Source organism: Drosophila albomicans, chromosome 2L (assembly GCF_009650485.2).
Source record: "Drosophila albomicans strain 15112-1751.03 chromosome 2L, ASM965048v2, whole genome shotgun sequence".
In the NCBI taxonomy this organism is placed as follows: Eukaryota; Metazoa; Arthropoda; class Insecta; order Diptera; family Drosophilidae; genus Drosophila; species Drosophila albomicans.
Window position 1 is genome coordinate 10538651 of NC_047628.2, and position 17342 is coordinate 10555992.

The window sequence follows — 17342 nt, forward strand, 5'->3', positions numbered from 1 at the left end:
TGCTGCTGCTGTTGTTACTTTTGTTACTGTTGTTGCCTTGCTAATGGTCTATTAATGTGGGACGCCAAATGCGGTTGCCAGGTGACTGTGACTGTGCTGTGGTGGCACCACGCGGCGTATGAGTAATATGCCAGATAGCGACCTTCAACAAGTTGCCAAGTGAAAATATCAGCGCTCAGCATTCGCAATATTCGGTATTCGGTATTCGGCATCTCCGACTGCGAGACTTCGGCTGCTGTGACTTCGATGTCGGCTGCACACAGGAAGCGCGTTAATTAGCAAATAAATAAAAAGCGTGCCGGCAAACAAGATACGCACGCTGAGCGCATACATGTCTGCGTGTGTGTGCATGTATGTGTGTGTGTTTGTATTGATGTGTGCCTGTTTGAGCAATATTCTCGGTGTCTCTGTGTGTGCGCCATCTCTGCCTGATTTCAATGCATGACGTTGCCAGCAAGAAAATTCTTTATGCTTGCCTCGGCATTTCATATTTCCCCATTGGTAGTTTTGCCAAATGCTCTGCCAGTTTGCTCTCCACAATTTCATGTCCATACAAATTGACAGTCGAAATGTGTGCCAGCTATATCATCAAATATTTATATATAATATGTCTTTCACTCACTCTGAAGTCAGCGACAAAAATATTTAAACTAAAAAATAAGTGGTGTTCAATTGAATTAGTTAGAAATACGATTGTATGGAAAATACAATTTTACTGCAAAAGACAAATGTAAAATGTATTTATTTTTTGCTCTTGCAGCACATCTGCAAGTCCATGTAGCGCAATGAATCAGCAGCTTGCTTTGAAATCAGGTCGACTGCTGATGAGCCCAGGGTATCTTGTTGGTCGAGCACACTTGAGTCGTGTCAAGAGCATGTTCTTTTCTTTTTTTCTTCTTTTTATACCCGCTACCCATAGGCTAGAAAGGTATTATAACTTTGTATAACTGCAGTCTCTAAAATTTTTTGCGTACAACGAAAAGACTTCGAAAATATTTCAAAAATAATTTTATATACTGGGACTTAATTAAGCTATAGCTTTAGTTGACAAACTGATATATTTTCTATCTATGGCAAATTTGTAATGTAAATGTATATCGTTATACCAAATGCAACTTTCGGTATAATTTGGTATTTTTATATATCAATTTAATGTATTTTAATACAATATAATAGAATATCTTTATTCCACATATAACTTTTCGTATATTTTAGTAATATTTGCTATATGTGAATGATAATAACGCTTTCACATTGCGTAGCCTCTTTTGATATTCTGTAACGGGTATCTCTCAGTCGGACACATTCAACCGCAGCTTTCTTATTTGTTTTTTTTTTTCAATGCGCTCTGTTGTGGGCAGACAGACAGCGTATGCTGTTGGTTGCTGGCTCCTGGATGTTGGATGTTGGCTTTCAACTTTTGCGCCGCTTCGCACGTTGTGCACGTAATTGAAAATTAACTTGTCGCGCTGACTGGCTGGTTGCAAGTTACCTTTACTGCCAAGCCAAGCCAAGCCCACTGTTTGGCTGTCAAAGATTTCTGTGAGCCTAAGCGCGTGCCGCATACTGATGCGAACCACGTAACCCGAAAGCAGACCAGAAACACACAGAAAGAGAGAGAGAGAGGGAGTGAGAGATAAGGCGAGACAGTTGTTACTTAAGCATACTTTTATTTACAATACTTGTTGTCTAGTCTAGAACTAGTTAAAGCTATACACCTCCTATCTATGTAGTAGTAGTACTAGGATTATTATTAGAATCAACCTTGCTACCAAAATTGGCAACGCTCGACTGGATTCATGGGTGTACCCTGCGTACAGTTGAAGACCTCAGCGAACTCGGGCATCTGCGAGAGCGTGTAGTTCAAGCGTACGCTGCCCTCATCATGGCTTTCGTCCGCCTCCTGACCGCAAAAGAATTGCGCAAATTGCAAAAAGTAAAGTCGTCCATGCTGGCGTCGCTGCATCGGTGTCTGAAGATACGTGTGCAACGCCAGTCGAGTGCCACTAAAGTCTGCGGTGCGTTCATTCAGCGTGATATTCGCAGTGCTGTTGAGACACTCGATGCCAGCCACATACTGTCTGTAGCGTCGCAACTGATCGCCATAGTCACGCTGCACGCCCTGAGCATCAAAGTCCACAAAGAAGCTGTCCAAGGTGTGCAGCATCTCATGGCCAAGCGTGTTGCCCAAATCGCCATAGAGCAATGCTGGCCAAAATTGCGCATGGTAGAAGGGCAACTGCACATAGGCATAGGGCATAATGATGATGTTGCTCACGCAATAGAAATACGGTGTGGCATCGATATTATCTTGCATACTGGGTCCATGATAGCTGAAGCTGTAAAACAGCTGCTTCAGCGTTGTATTTGTGGTGCGCTCCATCTCCGCCTGATGCGCATTGTACTCCAGCAGACTCTTGAAGTGATTCAAGTAGAAGTCACCAGTTGCTTGCCACAGCTGCTCGCGGTCTCGAAAGAACTGTTCGCTGGCATTGTGCGGCATGTTGCCGATATTGATGGCCATGCCGGACACTTTCTGCTGCAGGGCCGACAACAGATTGGCATCCAAGCTGAACTCGTTCTGTTGCAGTTGCTTGGAGAACTGTGCTTTCAGCTCCTCGAAGACGCGAAAGATGATGCGTTCATCCGTGGCCCGTTGCTTCGCATAGTAGATGTGCTCGTAGGCATAGTTCATGCCCAGATAGAGCGTCTTTCGCATGTGCTGCACACACTCGACACTCGATGGCGCTTTGTTGTTCACCAGATTGTTCAGTGGATTGTGCGGTAACTGGAGCAAATACTGCAGAAATCGTGACAGGCTGTATAAACGCAAGAGGCGAGCATCAGCCTGGTTGAGGAAGTTGATCAGTTGCCGCAGTTGGGGCAACTCATCCACCTGCACTTGATGCTGGCCGTCATAGGTGGCATTGAATTTCAGCTGCAAGGCGTGTGTCCAGTTAAGGCCAGGCAGCTCCCGCTGCAGTTGGTCCAGCGTGTATGTCTTAAAGTTCTCCTCGTCACTGTTGATACTCTCCGATTGAGAGAGTCGATGAAGTGTCGCGTCCAACTGCTTGAATTGCTGTCGCAAATCCGCCAACGATGGCAAGTCGCCATCTAAGTGACGCCGCAAGGCGAAATAGATATTTGGGGTTAGAGTCATTTTGAGCTCATGCACATGGGCTTGCATGAAGATTATGTGCCGGCTGGCATTGTGGTGGGCCACCGTAATCCTGATGTAGTGCTCATGATGTCCATATCGTCCCAAGATCGCCAACAGTTCCATCCAATGATCGGTGCTTCGTGGCGGCAAATGATCCAGATAGTGACGCAATCGCGGCTTATCCAAGGCCAAGCAGCTCTGATAGTAACGCAAGAGTTTCGGAAACATGGGCAGTCGATGCTCCGGCGCTTGTGGCTCCCGCAAAAGTCGCTCGAACAGCTGTACATAGCGTTGATCGATGTGGGAGCCGCTTAACGACATCGCCGACACATTGCCATGCACTGACTTCCAATTGCCACAGGCATAGGCATGAAAATCGTGGCAGGCATCCTGCTCCGGTTGCATATAGCTCTCAATTCGTTGAATGTGCTGCAAATTGATATCCCCGTTCCAATGTGACGTCTCCTCCTCCAGCTCCTCCTGCTCCTGCTCCTGTTCCACTGTGGCATTGTGATTCAGGTGTTTGGTGGGCAGCGCCTGGACACTTGCCAGCAGCAAACAAATTCCCCAAATTCGTATCATTTTATCAGGCACAACAATAATTGATTTTCTTTTTATTGCGCTCTTGTAGGTTGTTATATATTTTTTGTTTTATTCTGCTCTTGTTAGTTTTGTATACAGTTGTCTACAGTTCGGGGCAGAAGTTGCAATTGTTGTTGTTGGTTTTGTTTAGGCGCACACATGTCAGAAAAATGTTTGAGAATATTTTTCTTTGAATTGGGTTTTTGTTCTTCTGTTTTGAATTTCACAATTTCCGTCTCGATTTTTGAGAATGTTTCTGTTTCGTGCGCGTTTGCCGCTTGCTAAAAATCAACTAAAAACTCGTTTCACGCGTTTTCAATTTTTATGTATTCGTTTTTAATTCATTCGACCCATGTGTACACATTCGAATACACTCGCTCATACATTCGCACACATCGACTTACTCACACTCACACACACATCATAAATGTATGTATATTTATGTGTGTTAAAATTCTTGCAGCGCGCTTTTTACAATTTTTTTTTTGCTTCGCTTGCTTATCAGCGTTTTAAATACGTCTTTTCTTTTAGTTCGTGCGAAGCAGGCTTATCTATGATGCGAGTGCACTGTAAAAAATATTTGTTAGCTATGAAATGAAAGCAAGTTTCTAATTAATTTCTTAAAAATTGATCGAGTCTCCCTCTTGATAGCAAATTTTCATTTAAATAAGTTATATATTTAGCAAATTACAATAGAATTAAAAATATTGTACGAATCTGTTAGCATACATTTGTAAAGTATTTCTGCTCGCAATTTCTCTGAGTGATTTGGAAAAAAGTGATTTCTTTTCATGTTTCATTTATTAATTATCATCGTCGACGCAGTCAATCGGCGGCTTTCGTCTTATCGGACATTTGAATTAACGGATGACGCAATTTAGAGCTGCAATTAATGACCAAGCTTAAGCACGAGAGGTTCGCTGTGGGGTCAAAGAATCAGCGCCATTTACGATATGTTGCCCATGTTTGTCTTATAGATTTATTATATTATCACAGCTGCCCTTAGTTTCATCGTCAATCGAAAGAGGCTTGTCGGTTTGAGGGGTATTGGACTCTTGGACTTCCATTATCATTATCCAAACTGATTTCAGAACTAATGAATACCAACATGTTTTATTCTGCTTATTCTTTTTATAAATCGTTCAACGATTTAATGTTACTTAATGATACGGCTATGGAAATATGTACCTTTTAATACAAAATATGTACATCTTTGTATATTAGAAATTGCATTTATTAATAATTTTTTAGTTACATTTGTTGTAATGTAATAGATGGATTATAAAACAAACAAATTTACAATCGGTCTTTCGAAAATTGTGGAATTATTCTTTGTTTGTTTTTTTGTTTGGGTTTAGCAAGAACACTTTGGCCTTATCATCATTTGCACAGTTTTGAGCGAGTACTGATCGCCACGCCAGTATTCCCACCATATTGCTCTATATTCATGAACCATGTCATAATATCCCTCCAAGTAAGGTCCAAAAAGATTACTAAAAACGTAATCCATCAAATTATTATTTTCTTTCGTGAAGTACTCTTACCATTTTGTGCAGCACTTAAACCATCCAGCACTAGAACGCTCTGTAGCGCACCTACAATTTCCATTGTCCATGTCGTAAGTGTAAAATCTCTGGCCGGCAACATGACTCATTGCATCACCGGCATCTCCGCTGTACTCGCCAAGTCTCTCCAATGTATAGAATGAAGCTTCGTTGCCTACTAAAAATTCGTCATATCTAGCATATCGCGTGTTACCCTCGAAGTCTTCCAAAAAATAGTAAACTTCGTGGGGCTTTTCATAAGTTAACACATGCAACTTTTCTAATCCTATGAAAAATTCGCTGGATAAGTTACCAAATCCTTCTTGGTAATGCTTCCATTTACGAAAGAAATTTGTTTGGCCATCAGAACGTTTCAAAACAACCATCCAACCAGGCCCAGCTATATCTGAATTACACAGAACAGGAAAGGGCTTCAAACTGTTTACGCTAATGTGAAAGATTCCGTTTCGTTTAGGACAAAACATATGTTTTTGATTGCCAGTGATATTTTGCTCTATTAGAACTTCAAGAATGTGATTCACGCTTAGACTGCTTAGATCGTGCTGAAATTCTTCTATATACGTCCATGTTAAATTATTAAATGTTTGCAGTTCGTCCAATAATCTGCAAAAGAACAGGGCGTATTGTGTTTTTATCATCACATTTTTGAATTTGAATAATTTTACTTACCTTCTTCTGGCCACTTCATTTTGCGCTGAACTGCATCTGTAACCGCAGAAGACAAGGCTTAGAATTGTCAAGAAGAGCCACGTCCGTTCCATTTCAGTGTTTACAGCTTAATGATTTTAGTTCTGACGAGTCTTTCAAAAAATATTCGGTTATTCCAGATACTGTGGATTGATAAAAATTTTTGAGTATAGTCGGCTGTATAGCACTATTTTTAAACCCGCTACCCATAGGGTGAATGGGTGTTATAAGTGGGAGAATGAGGCATCTTCGTTCCGATATAGTATATTTATACATATATGCCTTTGTCACGCACCGGAATATATTTACGTTCCTGAAAATTTGATTGCGATCACATAAAAATTGTTAGAGTTATTAAAAAACAATTGTATATGGATGCTTTGGTATATTCCGAATGTAGTAGTGTATCGATATGTCTATATTCTTCGGTATATTTTAGTATTTTTTGGTATATTTTTATCACAATTCTGAACTATTTTCTTTTTATTTAAAATTGTTAAGGGGTATATTGCAGTCGAGAACATTCGACTGTAACTTTCTTGTTGTATATACATATATATAATATGTATGTATGTATATTGTATATACATATTTTATAAAAATTATTTTTACGGATATATGTAGCGAAAGATTCAGAGTGGCTGTATTCATTTAAATAAGTATATGTGTATATACATATATAAATATAGTTAAATATAGATATATTTGAAAGACATTTTTCAACTTGTTTGAATACAGACGTTTCTGAGTTTAGAAGATTAGACTTACGTAATCAAGGCCTTCAAGATGTTTGTTTGTATTTAAATGAGTACTTAAATTTTTTGCAACCGTTTGAATTAACAGATGAAACAATTTAGAGCTGCAATTAATGACAAAGCTTAAGCACGAGAGGTTCGCTGTGGGGTCAAAGAATCAGCGCCATTTACGATATGCTGTCTATTTTGTGTGGATTTATTGTATTGTCAATTTGAGGGGTATTGGACTCTTGGACTTCCATAATCATCATCTGAACTGCTTTAAGAACTAATGAATATACATCTGTATATGTTTTATCCTGCTTTTTTTATAAATCGTTCAATGTTTTTATGTTACTTACTGATACGGCTACGGAAATTCATATGTACATTTTAATTTAAAATATGTAAATTTTTGCATATTATAAATTTAATTTATTAATAATTATTTAGTTACAATTGTGGTAAAAGCAGTATTGAAATAATTCTGAAGAAAAAGATAAGATAGTTAAGACAGATGGACTATAAAACAAATAAATTTACAATCGGCCTTTCGAGAATTTTTGAATTATTATTTGAGTTTTTTTTTATGTTTAGCAAGAACACATTGGTCTTATCATCATTTGCACTGTTTATAGCGAGTAAAGACCGCCACGCCAATGTTTCCACCATATTCCTGTAGCACCATGTTTATACCCGCTACCCATAGGGTAGAAGGGTATTATAATTTTGTGCCGACAGGAAATGTATGTAACAGGTAGAAGGAGGCATCTCCGACCCTATAAAGTATATATATTCTTGATCAGCGTCAAGAGCCGAGACGATCTAGCCATGTCCGTCTGTCCGTTTGTGTGTCTGTCCGTCTGTCCGTGTGAAACACTGGATCTCAGAGACTATAAGAGATAGAGCTATAATTTTTCGACAGCATTTGTTATGTTTGCACGCAGATCAAGTTTGTTTCAAATTTTTTCCACGCCCACTTCCGCCCCCGCAAATCAAAAAATCGAATAACAAGCGTAATTTTAAAGCTAGAATTTTGGTATACACAATAACAACTATAGTGGTTATGACTCCTGAGAATTTGGTTGCGATCAGATAATAATTGTGGAAGTTATTAAAGAAATACTTTTGTGTGGGCATAAACGCCTACTTACTAGGGGTCTGAGTCGCTTTGGCCGACAATCTGGTATATTGTGCCGTCTATGGTATATTTTGAATGGTGTACTATATCGATATACCAAACATACCGGTTGGTATATTTTTAGTATTTTAATAATAATAATATAATAATACCGCAATATTTTGCCTTCATAAAAAATGGGTAGCGGGTATCTCACAGTCGAGCACACTCGACTATAACTTTCTTACTTGTTTTTGTCACAATTTCCTTCCAAGTACAGTCCAAAGAGATTACTAAAAACGTACGATCAAATTATTATTTTCTTTAGTGAAGTACTCTTACCATTCTGAGCAGTAGTCAAACCATCCAGCACTAGCGAACTCTGTAGCGCACTTAAAATGTTCATGGTCATTGTCGTAAGTGTAAAATCTCTGGCCTCCAACATAAGTCATTGCATCATCGGCATCTCCGGTGTAGTTGCCAAAATACTCCACTGTATAGAATGAAGATTCGTCTTTTATTGAAAATTCATCATATCTTGCATACCGCGTGTCTTCAAAAAAAAAAAACTTCGTGGGGCTTTTCATAGGTTAACACATGCAACATTTCTAATCCTATGAAAAATTCACTAGTTAAGTCACCAAATCCTTCTTGGTATTGTTTCCATTTACGAAAGAAATTTGTTTGGCCATCAGAACGTTTCAAAACAACCATCCAACCAGGTCCAGCTATATCCGAATTACACAGAACAGGAAAGGGCTTCAAACTGTTTACGCTAATGTGAAAGATTCCATTTCGTTTAGGACAAACATCGTATGTTTTTGATTGCCAGTGATATTTTGATTTTTGAATATCACTCACGCTTAGACTGCATAGATCGTCCTGAAACTCTTCTATATACATCGATGTTAAATTATTTAAAGTTTGTAGATCGTCCAAAAATCTTTAATAGAACAGGGCGTATTGCGTTTAAATCATTAAATTTTTGAATTTGAACTATACTTGCCTTCTTTTGGCCACTACATTTTGCGTCGAACTGCATCTGTAATCGCAGAAGACAAGGCTTAGAATTGCCAAGAAGAGCCACGTCCGTTCCATTTCAGTACTTACAATTTAATAATTTTAGTTTTCATTTTCTTTCAGTTGAGTGGAAAAAAGACTTAACGAGTCTCTCAAAAATAATCGGTCATTCCACCTAGTGTGCATTGATAAGAATGATTGAGTATAGTCGACTGCATAGCACCATTATTATACCCGGTACCCGTAGGGTGAGCAGTGGGTAGGTGGGGTGGGCAGTCTATGGTATATTTTAAAAGTAGTAGTATACCGATATACCTATTATAGTCTTTGATATATTTAGGTATATTTTTTATCGTTATTCCGCACTATTTTCTTTTATTAAAAATTGGTAACGGGTATCTCACTGTCGAGCACATTCGGCATTAACTTTCTTGTTCGATTAAAATATAGTTTATCTTTCGATATGTTTGAACATAGACCTTTCTGAGTTGAAAAGATAAGACATACGTAATATAAGTTTTTAAGATGTTTGTTTGTAATTAAATGAGTATTTCAGCTTTTTACTTACATATATCCGTAAATATAATTTTTTTGAAATTAAAAGATTTTCACATATACAAAACCTAATCATTAAAGCATATGCATCATTTGCTCTTTAATGATTGAATTTTAATTAAATTGCAATACACACGCATACAAGAATAGAGAGGAAAAGAGAGACAGATGTATTAAACTTCATGGACAAGCTCAGCGAAAATGACAACACATGAATTAATAATTATTTTTTAAACACGCTCAACTTGAAATTGGCATAATATCCTTGTCATTGACAGAGAGAGAGAGAGAGAGAGAGAACTGCATAAATAATATGAAAAATATTTAAAACTACTTTAAAAAGTATTTGAGCATGGGGCACGTATCGTGTGTACTAAGCATATCAAAGTGAAAGCTTTACGGGAAATTATTTATATTAAAAATTTCCCTTTTTCCTCCACATATTTCATTATATGCGGGCAAAAGCAAAAGCGCTGCAATGTCGGTCGTTATAAAGCAAAATTGCATTTTAATATATTTTATTTATTAATATGTGTAAGGTGCCTACAATTCGCCCAACGGCATAATACATACTATATACAGAGTATCCGAGTATAGAAAGTGCAAGCCGTTAACGGTTCATTGGTAGCCACACAAAAACACACACACACACACACCGCTCCCTTTGACTCCCTTTGTTCGATTTCCATGCTGCTGTCCTTGGCTCTTTTCCTGCCTCAATGAAATGGCGTCAGTCTCTGGTAACGCTGCCTTGTCGATGCACGAATTTCATAATTCAATTACGCCTCGCAAGTCACTGAAGAGCTTGGGAGGAGTTGCAGCTGACCGCGGTTTATTCAAATGCCCTGCCAGACTGCTTAAAGTTGAAAACAAGCACAATCGCCTCGTGATTAAGGAGAACTTTTATCTTAATAAAGGATGTGCATGCGAAAGGGTGTAGAAAGTTGTGGTGCTTTTTGCGATTCATTGTATGCATTAAAAAAGAAACATTATTTGGTTGCTGGAGCTGATAGTTGGGTGCTCTCTTTGGGCTCTCTGGGCAGCAAACAGTTTGCCTTGTTAAATGCTCACTTACGCACGCACTTAAACCATCTTCCCCTCCCTTTTTTGTCCTGAAGTCCTCCCTTCTACTAAGAGTTCAGCATTTTCATGCATTTTTTTGTGCTTTTCACTGAAAAGAGCAATGCTTTGCTTTTGCGGTGGTTCTTTTTTTGTTGAGCATCTTAAAGTCCAAGACTCATTTCGTAGCTTCGTTTTGCTTGTTTTCTCCCAACTTTTTTCTCGTGTTACTCAAGTAAGTAAGTAATTCAATTTCCGGTGTCTGAGCACCATAGAATTGATATTAAAGTTATTGAAAGCGTAGCAAATAGTCAAACAAACAAACAAGCGAACCGACAGACAAAAGGATGGAAAAAATGAAATGTGTAAAACCTTTTACCCACTTTGGTATTTGTGTGTTCGACAAATTTGTTGTCTAGACAACTTTCCATGCGTGGAAATATGCCACGTGGCTATTAGCAAATTGAAACGGTCGATTTGAAGACTATAGCATATACTCTGCAGAATGATGATGATGGCTACGATGCTGATGATGATGCAATAAAGTGCGCCACCAACTCACAAATGTCATCATCAGCATTCAGCATCAATTCCAGCTTAGCACCTGGCTGAAGCTCTCACTCGTTTACTGCTTTGTCCCTGATTTGCATAAGGCGGCAAATGGCGATGCCAACAAAGTTTCATCTCAACTTGAAGACACTGCCAACGTGCCACAGTACCACCGTGCCACCGTTTCACCATGTGCTGCCTCAAATCCAATGAAATCAAAGCCCTTCCCAAGAGCCCTTCAACAGCGACAAGTTCAAAATTTCGTGTGTGATTTTTATTGTGGCTCACAACTCTCTGGGGTCTTGTTAGCACTCACATTTTGCGGTGGCTCTCGCCAACTCTTGACATCTCTTTTGGCCGCATTTCAACAGCTGCTTACTTGAGGTTGATTAGTTTGAGTTTGTCAAGTATCTATTTTATTCAAGTATTGAAATGGACGAAAATTACTTTTTAATTACATAGACTAGTACTAATTTTTCTTTATTGACGAATATAATAATTGTATTTATTATTCTTCATTAATTAATATAATAATTAAAAATTAAAGCGAAAATAAAGTAGAAGTTGCAGTTTCTGAGAGCTATGGCGGCCATATTGTGGATTATGAAATGGCCCAGAACTTACCTTTTCTTTGCATCTGTCAAATTGCTGTACATAGCTAATCCCCTCTGCAAACCCCTAATAAAATATCTACAGCATTGTTCGACCTAAAACATATTCAGTTCATATATGAGTTCTTATATGAGTTTGTCAGGTCAGCTAGCGAAATCGGTTGATTTTATTAGCTTAGAATTCGCGAAATTTCTAGATAATCTTTTACCTGTCACCTTTTTTTATTGCCGCCCACAGGTCTCTCAAGGATTCCAGGAAGATAATTAAATGCGCGTTAGATTTGGTGAAAACCCCAAGATGCAGCTGCGCCTCAACTAGATGACCCGAAGCGGATTAACAGGTATCATTCCGTTTACCTGTGCCTCCTTTAAAAGGCACTGCTCTGCGGCAAGCGATCACAGTTACAAACTGAAACGTCTAACGTGAACAACGTGGAAATCTTTATCGAAACCTCTCGAAAAATGGTGTTAAGCAATTCAACGCCCAACAATAATCACAAGCAGCACGAGCTTGTCGTGGATACGGCGGCCATGAATAGCGCCGATCTGACTGAATTGATTCAACTGAATGCCGAGATTGAGGAGCGTCGTTCCCGACATGCCCATTGTGGCGATGTGAGTGATGCAAGTGGTTTGCTGCGTGCAACGATGACGCGTGAGGAACTGTTCGAGGTCTCCTCGGTGGACGATGATCGTTTCCTCTCGGCCCTGGAGCATCAAAACTCGTATGGGACACCCTCACGTGTTCCCATCACCGATCTGGACTTGTCCAGCATCGAGAATCTGATGAAATACTTTGATGAGGAGGTGCCAGTAACGCCCAAAAAAGAGGCGACCGCAACGCTCGCCTCGTGCAACGGCAAAGTGGCCAGTGTCATTGCCAAGTTGGCCAGTGAACCGGTGGCTGCTGTGCCCAAGCCAAGGGTGATGGATAGTTGTAAAATGAAAATCAACGAACTGAAGCAGAAGTACGAACAGCAATCGGAGCAGCAGCTGGCAACTCCGCAGGCTGTGCGGGGAACTAGAGCTGGAAGAACAAGCTCTATGCTGCCCATGAAGGTCAAGGAGATGGCACAGCTCTTTAACTCGAAGTTTAATCAGGTGCTGCGACGCAACGAGGTCTCGCAATACGCAACGCTGCAAAATGAGCTCTCCATCTCGCTTTCGCCGGAGCCCAAGGCACACCCACAACCACAGCCTCAGCTCAGGCAAATGGCAGTGAAGTCAAGGGAAACAGTACAAGGAACTTGCCTGATCGCCGAGGATGTGTTCCGTGAGCTGAGTGTGAAGGATAAGGTGTTGCTGTTCAATCAATTTGTCAGCGACATTGCCGCCAAGCATCCCAAATTCAATGAGCATGCCGACGACCTAAAGGCTCAGGCCAAGAAGCAAATAGCTCGCGGCGAAGTGATAGCCGAGCAACAGGCCAGCGTCCGACATTTGGCACAAGAGCTGGAGGCGAAGTGTGCCTTGCACGACACCCCGCCAAAGCGTTTAACACCAGCCGGCAAGTGCAACTCCTCGTCGTCAACGCCTTCGACGCCCTCGCTTCATGTAAGCACTCTGACTGTGGTCATTAAGCCCAGCCCAGAGCGACGTCTCGTTCCGCTGCCAGGTCAGAAGAGAGCACAACGTGAGCAACTCGCTTGCAGTTCGCAGAAGCGCAATCTCTCGGCGATACGCAGTGTGCTGCCCACCGAGGCTTATGCTCCGCCCAAGAAGATACGACGCACACGTCAGGAGCGTGTTGGCAACGATAGTCATCCGTTTTTTCAAAACGAGCCGCTCGAGAGCCTCTTCTACACCTGGCTAAGCACTGAGAATGGCGTGCTCTTTGACATCACTAGTGTGTCGGACAAGGAGCAGACCATCGAGATTGCCAATAGCTGTGACGAGATGCCCGCCCAGGGCACAGTTACCTCTATTGGTGATTTAAGCCAAAAGTCGGCTGTCGAGCGTCTGCTCGAGGAGGCCATTGCGAAGTTGGAACTGGAGAACAAGACCAAGGAGTCGAGCTATGTGGATGAAAGGGATAAGGATGTCGATACAGCAGCGATAGCAATAGCAACCGCAACGACACCAACTACGCCAGCTACACCAGCAACACCAAGCACACCAACAACACCAGCGGCTGCCACGCCCACGCCACGTAAAATGAAGCGCCAGGCGCCGCCAGTGCCAGCCCCGCGGCCCAGTCTTGTCAACCAGTCGCAGAACGGCGACTGTATTTCGTCGAGCAGCTCGTCGAGTCGCAAGCAATCCGATGCTGAGGAAAGTGAATCCGGATTGTCTACATTACCCAAGGTGAGTCACGTTAATGACAAACAGCAAGCGATCAAGCCGCTCTCTAAATTCAAAACAATAAACAATATTTTTCTATTCGATTTCTCTATACTTTACACATTTGTTTCGTTTACTAATGGAACCTCTTAAATCCTTGCAGATAACCAGCGATGAATCTCAGCCGGAAATGACTCCAACGCCACCCGCCGCAGATGAGTTTGACTTTGCCAAGCCCGTGCGACCGCCGCGCAAAAAGAAAATGCGTCGCACTTTGACTTGGAAGAAGGAGAATTCCATAGTGGAAGCTACGGCCAATGCAGTGACCAGCACCGACTCCGATTCCGACTACAAGCCAGCAGCATTGCAGTCCAAGAAAAAGCCAACAACTCCAGCAACTGCTTCGCATACCTTGCCACTGCCCGAGCAGAGTTACATTGAGCTGGACAAGTCGCTGATGCGTCACGTGAACTCGCCGCGAAAGATTAAGTCGGCTTACACCTTGACCGTAATGTCGTCCCCATCGCCCAACGCCGACAGCGATCAGTCGCCAACGCAGACACCACGTCAGTCGCTGGAGCAACAGCAGCAACAGATGCGCGACAGTTTCATAGATCAGGGCTTCGAGACGTGCTCCAACGATGCCAGCCCGTTGCGTCGTTCCTCGCTGGGCATGGCCAATGCCAAGCCATCGGGCTTCTCCACGCCGGTGAAGGGCGGCAACAAAGGTTCGAGTGCTGCACAGCAACAGCTGTTCAGTCCCATTGGGCAGCTGGATAGATCGCGTCGCAGTTCGTTGGCCATGCAGGTGATCCGTGAGGATCATCCATTGGATTTGGCTGCCGCCTCGGATACGCCAACAACACCCACTTGTAGCGAGCGCGAATTCTTCGCCAATGCACCGACTGTGGAGATGAGCTCGTCCCAGCTGGAGAGTCTGTCGCCCACTAAATCACCATCGAAGTTTTGGATCAGCGCTGGCGACTTCACCGTCTCTCTGGATGTGGCACACAATACGCCCGATCGCTTGCGTCTCCTCTACGAGATCTTTACGCAAAAGAGTTGGGAGACCCGAGAACTAACCTTTGGCATCGATGGACATAAATTCAGCAGATCATCAACGGCTGGCGTGCAGCATGATGCAAAGTCGCTGCCCGAGCGACCGCCTAGTGTGAAGGGATTCTCACATTACTGGTTTGCCAGTGGCGATCTGGCTGTGCCCTTCAGTGGTAAGCACATCTCCAGCGAGAAGATCGAGCGTTTATTCCAATTTCTGGACAGCGAACTGAGCACGAATGCTGAGCTTGAGCTACGCTTTGGCGTCGATCACTTTGAGTTTAGCAGCATACCCGAGTTCTGGAACACATCACCCAAGTTCTCCATCGAGAGTAACTACAGCATGCTCGTCGGATTGCAGACTGGCAACAGCAATGGATTGGAGGGACGCAGCAAGTACGCCTGGCCCAACAATCATAGCCACAACTCAACCAATGCGATCAAGACCAGCGATCTCGATCAAACCGAATTCGAGTCGGACAGTTTCAGCAACAACAGCGTTCGACTCTCCTTCTCGCCGGACCTGTTCAGCCAAGACTATGAGGCGGTACCACTGGATGAGCTCTTCGACAAAACGTTGCCTGTCGTCCGTTCGGCGCCAACAAACACCACTACTGCCGCAACCATGTCTATGCCCCAAATGCTGCGTACACTGCAGCAACAGCAGATTAAGTTGAAAAGTGTCGAACAGCGGATTAAGAACTATGAGCTTCCCACTAAACTCACCGAGGCAACATTGAAACAGTGCCGCAGCAAACCGGAATACGCTCAAAAGTTGCGAACCATTGACAACATCGCTCGCAGCAACGGATTTCGTGCCTGCTCCATGGAGGAACTCGAGAACTTTATGCAATTTCTTATCGAGTATGCGGACGTCTGTTTGGGCAGTTGCAGTGAGCACATCAACAAGATAATCGATTCTCTTCTGGATCAGCGCGCCGTCGCCGTTTAAATTTAAGCATCTCACATAACAAAGCATGCCACTAATTTTTTTGTAATTATCTATATGTATCTAGGCACTAACATTTAATGTTACACACTTTTATTTCTAATAAACTTTATGTAAAAAGTTAAAGCAAAGGACTGTATTTAGAAAGCTATGATCATTAATTAACATACAAACGTTGATATAGAACTTAAATTAGCCCGTCATTATCTGCATTTTTAAAAGCATATAATCATCAATGTCTTTGCAATTAGTAGCATAGTATTAAAATATCATCAAATTTAAAATTTTAATTTTATAAATTTACAAAAAATAAAATAAATATAGAAAAATGATCATAAATACAAAATTTGCATTAAAATCGTTCTTGTGGTTCACTATGGCAACAAATGTTGGCAATGCCGATCGAAAGAGTTGGTCCTTGCGATGCTAGCAATATGTATTCATGACCAAGATATGGTCTATTTTCGTTAAAGGATATTCGACGATTCTGCGACAATCAGGGTAACTAAAACTATCAATTGGTATTCAAAGATTTTCAGGAGATTTACAAAAAATATAACCGAAATTATTAAGGTAGGTATAGAAAAAATAGTAAGCATTCCAAAAATCAATCAAATATTGGCCACTTGCATATCGATCGTGATGTCCTTTGACACAAAGATGGCTATAGCCAATACAAACTGATAGGGGCAGTGAAAAATGTGAATATCCTGAATACAGTCAAATTGCATTGGTCTTTTTCTGATTACTGATGAGAACAATTATTCTCGAAAAAAAAATTGAAAATCGTCTATGTGATATCCTTCAATTTGAAAATTTAACCCTTCAGACATAATTCCATGGTGAGATTCTTATTTATTGTTATTCTTTCATATACGAGTACATAATCATGAAGCAATAAGTGAATCATTTAATCTTCGTAATTTAGCTATCAAAATTCTGAAATATAGTTAAGCTGATCCGTCAATGGCACATTCAAAATCAAATTGATGTGGTTTTAGTTGGCAGACAGTTAAGGGTTAGCTATTGACAGAAATAGTACTTGCTTGCAGTTCAATTGGACCATTCAGCTTTAGTTGTCAAGTAGAATGTTGAATGCATCATCAGCGTCTTTAGCACATTCGGCTCTTTCGCCTATCTCTTGTGAGTGTTGTGAGTGTAGGAAAGGTTCTTTTGTGTTTGCATTGCGCATACGCCACGTAGGACAAGGAGCGTCACGTTGCCGTTGCCATTGCCGACGCTTGTCAAAATATTTGCCTTGGGTTTTTGTGGCCAACAAACAAGCTGCACCATGAGCAGCTTAGCTCGGCAGCAACAAAGTCTCTGTCTATTGTAATCCATTGCTTATGTGCAATGCACAGGTTCGCTTCAGTTCGGTCCGGGTTGGCAGTTGTGCAGTTTGCAGTTGACTGTTG

At 41.5% G+C, this 17342-nt stretch overlaps 3 protein-coding genes across 3 annotated transcripts in view; 1 reads left to right on the top strand and 2 right to left on the bottom strand.

Moving 5' to 3' along the window:
- Positions 1-16212, top strand: part of LOC117564511 (uncharacterized) — an 81245-nt gene extending 65033 nt beyond the window's left edge. Inside the window, exons 3-4 of the mRNA XM_034243330.2 lie at positions 11881-13946; positions 14086-16212. Coding sequence (XP_034099221.2) covers positions 12105-13946; positions 14086-15930 — 3687 coding nt within the window. The 5' untranslated portion in view covers positions 11881-12104 and the 3' untranslated portion in view covers positions 15931-16212. The remainder of the gene's footprint in view (positions 1-11880; positions 13947-14085) is intronic.
- On the bottom strand, positions 1769-3742 carry LOC117563775 (endothelin-converting enzyme-like 1). Its single transcript, XM_052002305.1, has one exon. The coding sequence runs from the start codon at positions 3740-3742 to the stop codon at positions 1769-1771; it is 1974 nt and encodes a 657-aa protein (XP_051858265.1).
- LOC117563790 (microfibril-associated glycoprotein 4-like) lies at positions 4985-6127 on the bottom strand. Its single transcript, XM_052002642.1, has 3 exons — positions 5977-6127; positions 5287-5910; positions 4985-5235 (listed from the first exon to the last, which is right to left on the bottom strand). Exons 1-3 carry the CDS (start codon positions 6066-6068, stop codon positions 5097-5099), a joined length of 855 nt encoding a protein of 284 aa, XP_051858602.1. The 5' UTR covers positions 6069-6127; the 3' UTR covers positions 4985-5096.
- Positions 16213-17342: the final 1130 nt, after the last annotated feature.

What these genes read in the sequence shown, in the direction of transcription:
- LOC117563775 (XM_052002305.1), bottom strand. Translation starts at nt 3,742, where the DNA reads ATGATACGAATTTGGGGAATTTGTTTGCTGCTGGCAAGTGTCCAGGCG.
- LOC117563790 (XM_052002642.1), bottom strand. Translation starts at nt 6,068, where the DNA reads ATGGAACGGACGTGGCTCTTCTTGACAATTCTAAGCCTTGTCTTCTGC. An exon ending in AATGAAGTGGCCAGAAGAAG is followed by an intron (nt 5,911 to 5,976) that starts GTAAGTAAAATT and finishes GTTCTTTTGCAG; the next exon opens with ATTATTGGACGAACTGCAAA. An exon ending in TTTAAGTGCTGCACAAAATG is followed by an intron (nt 5,236 to 5,286) that starts GTAAGAGTACTT and finishes TTACGTTTTTAG; the next exon opens with TAATCTTTTTGGACCTTACT.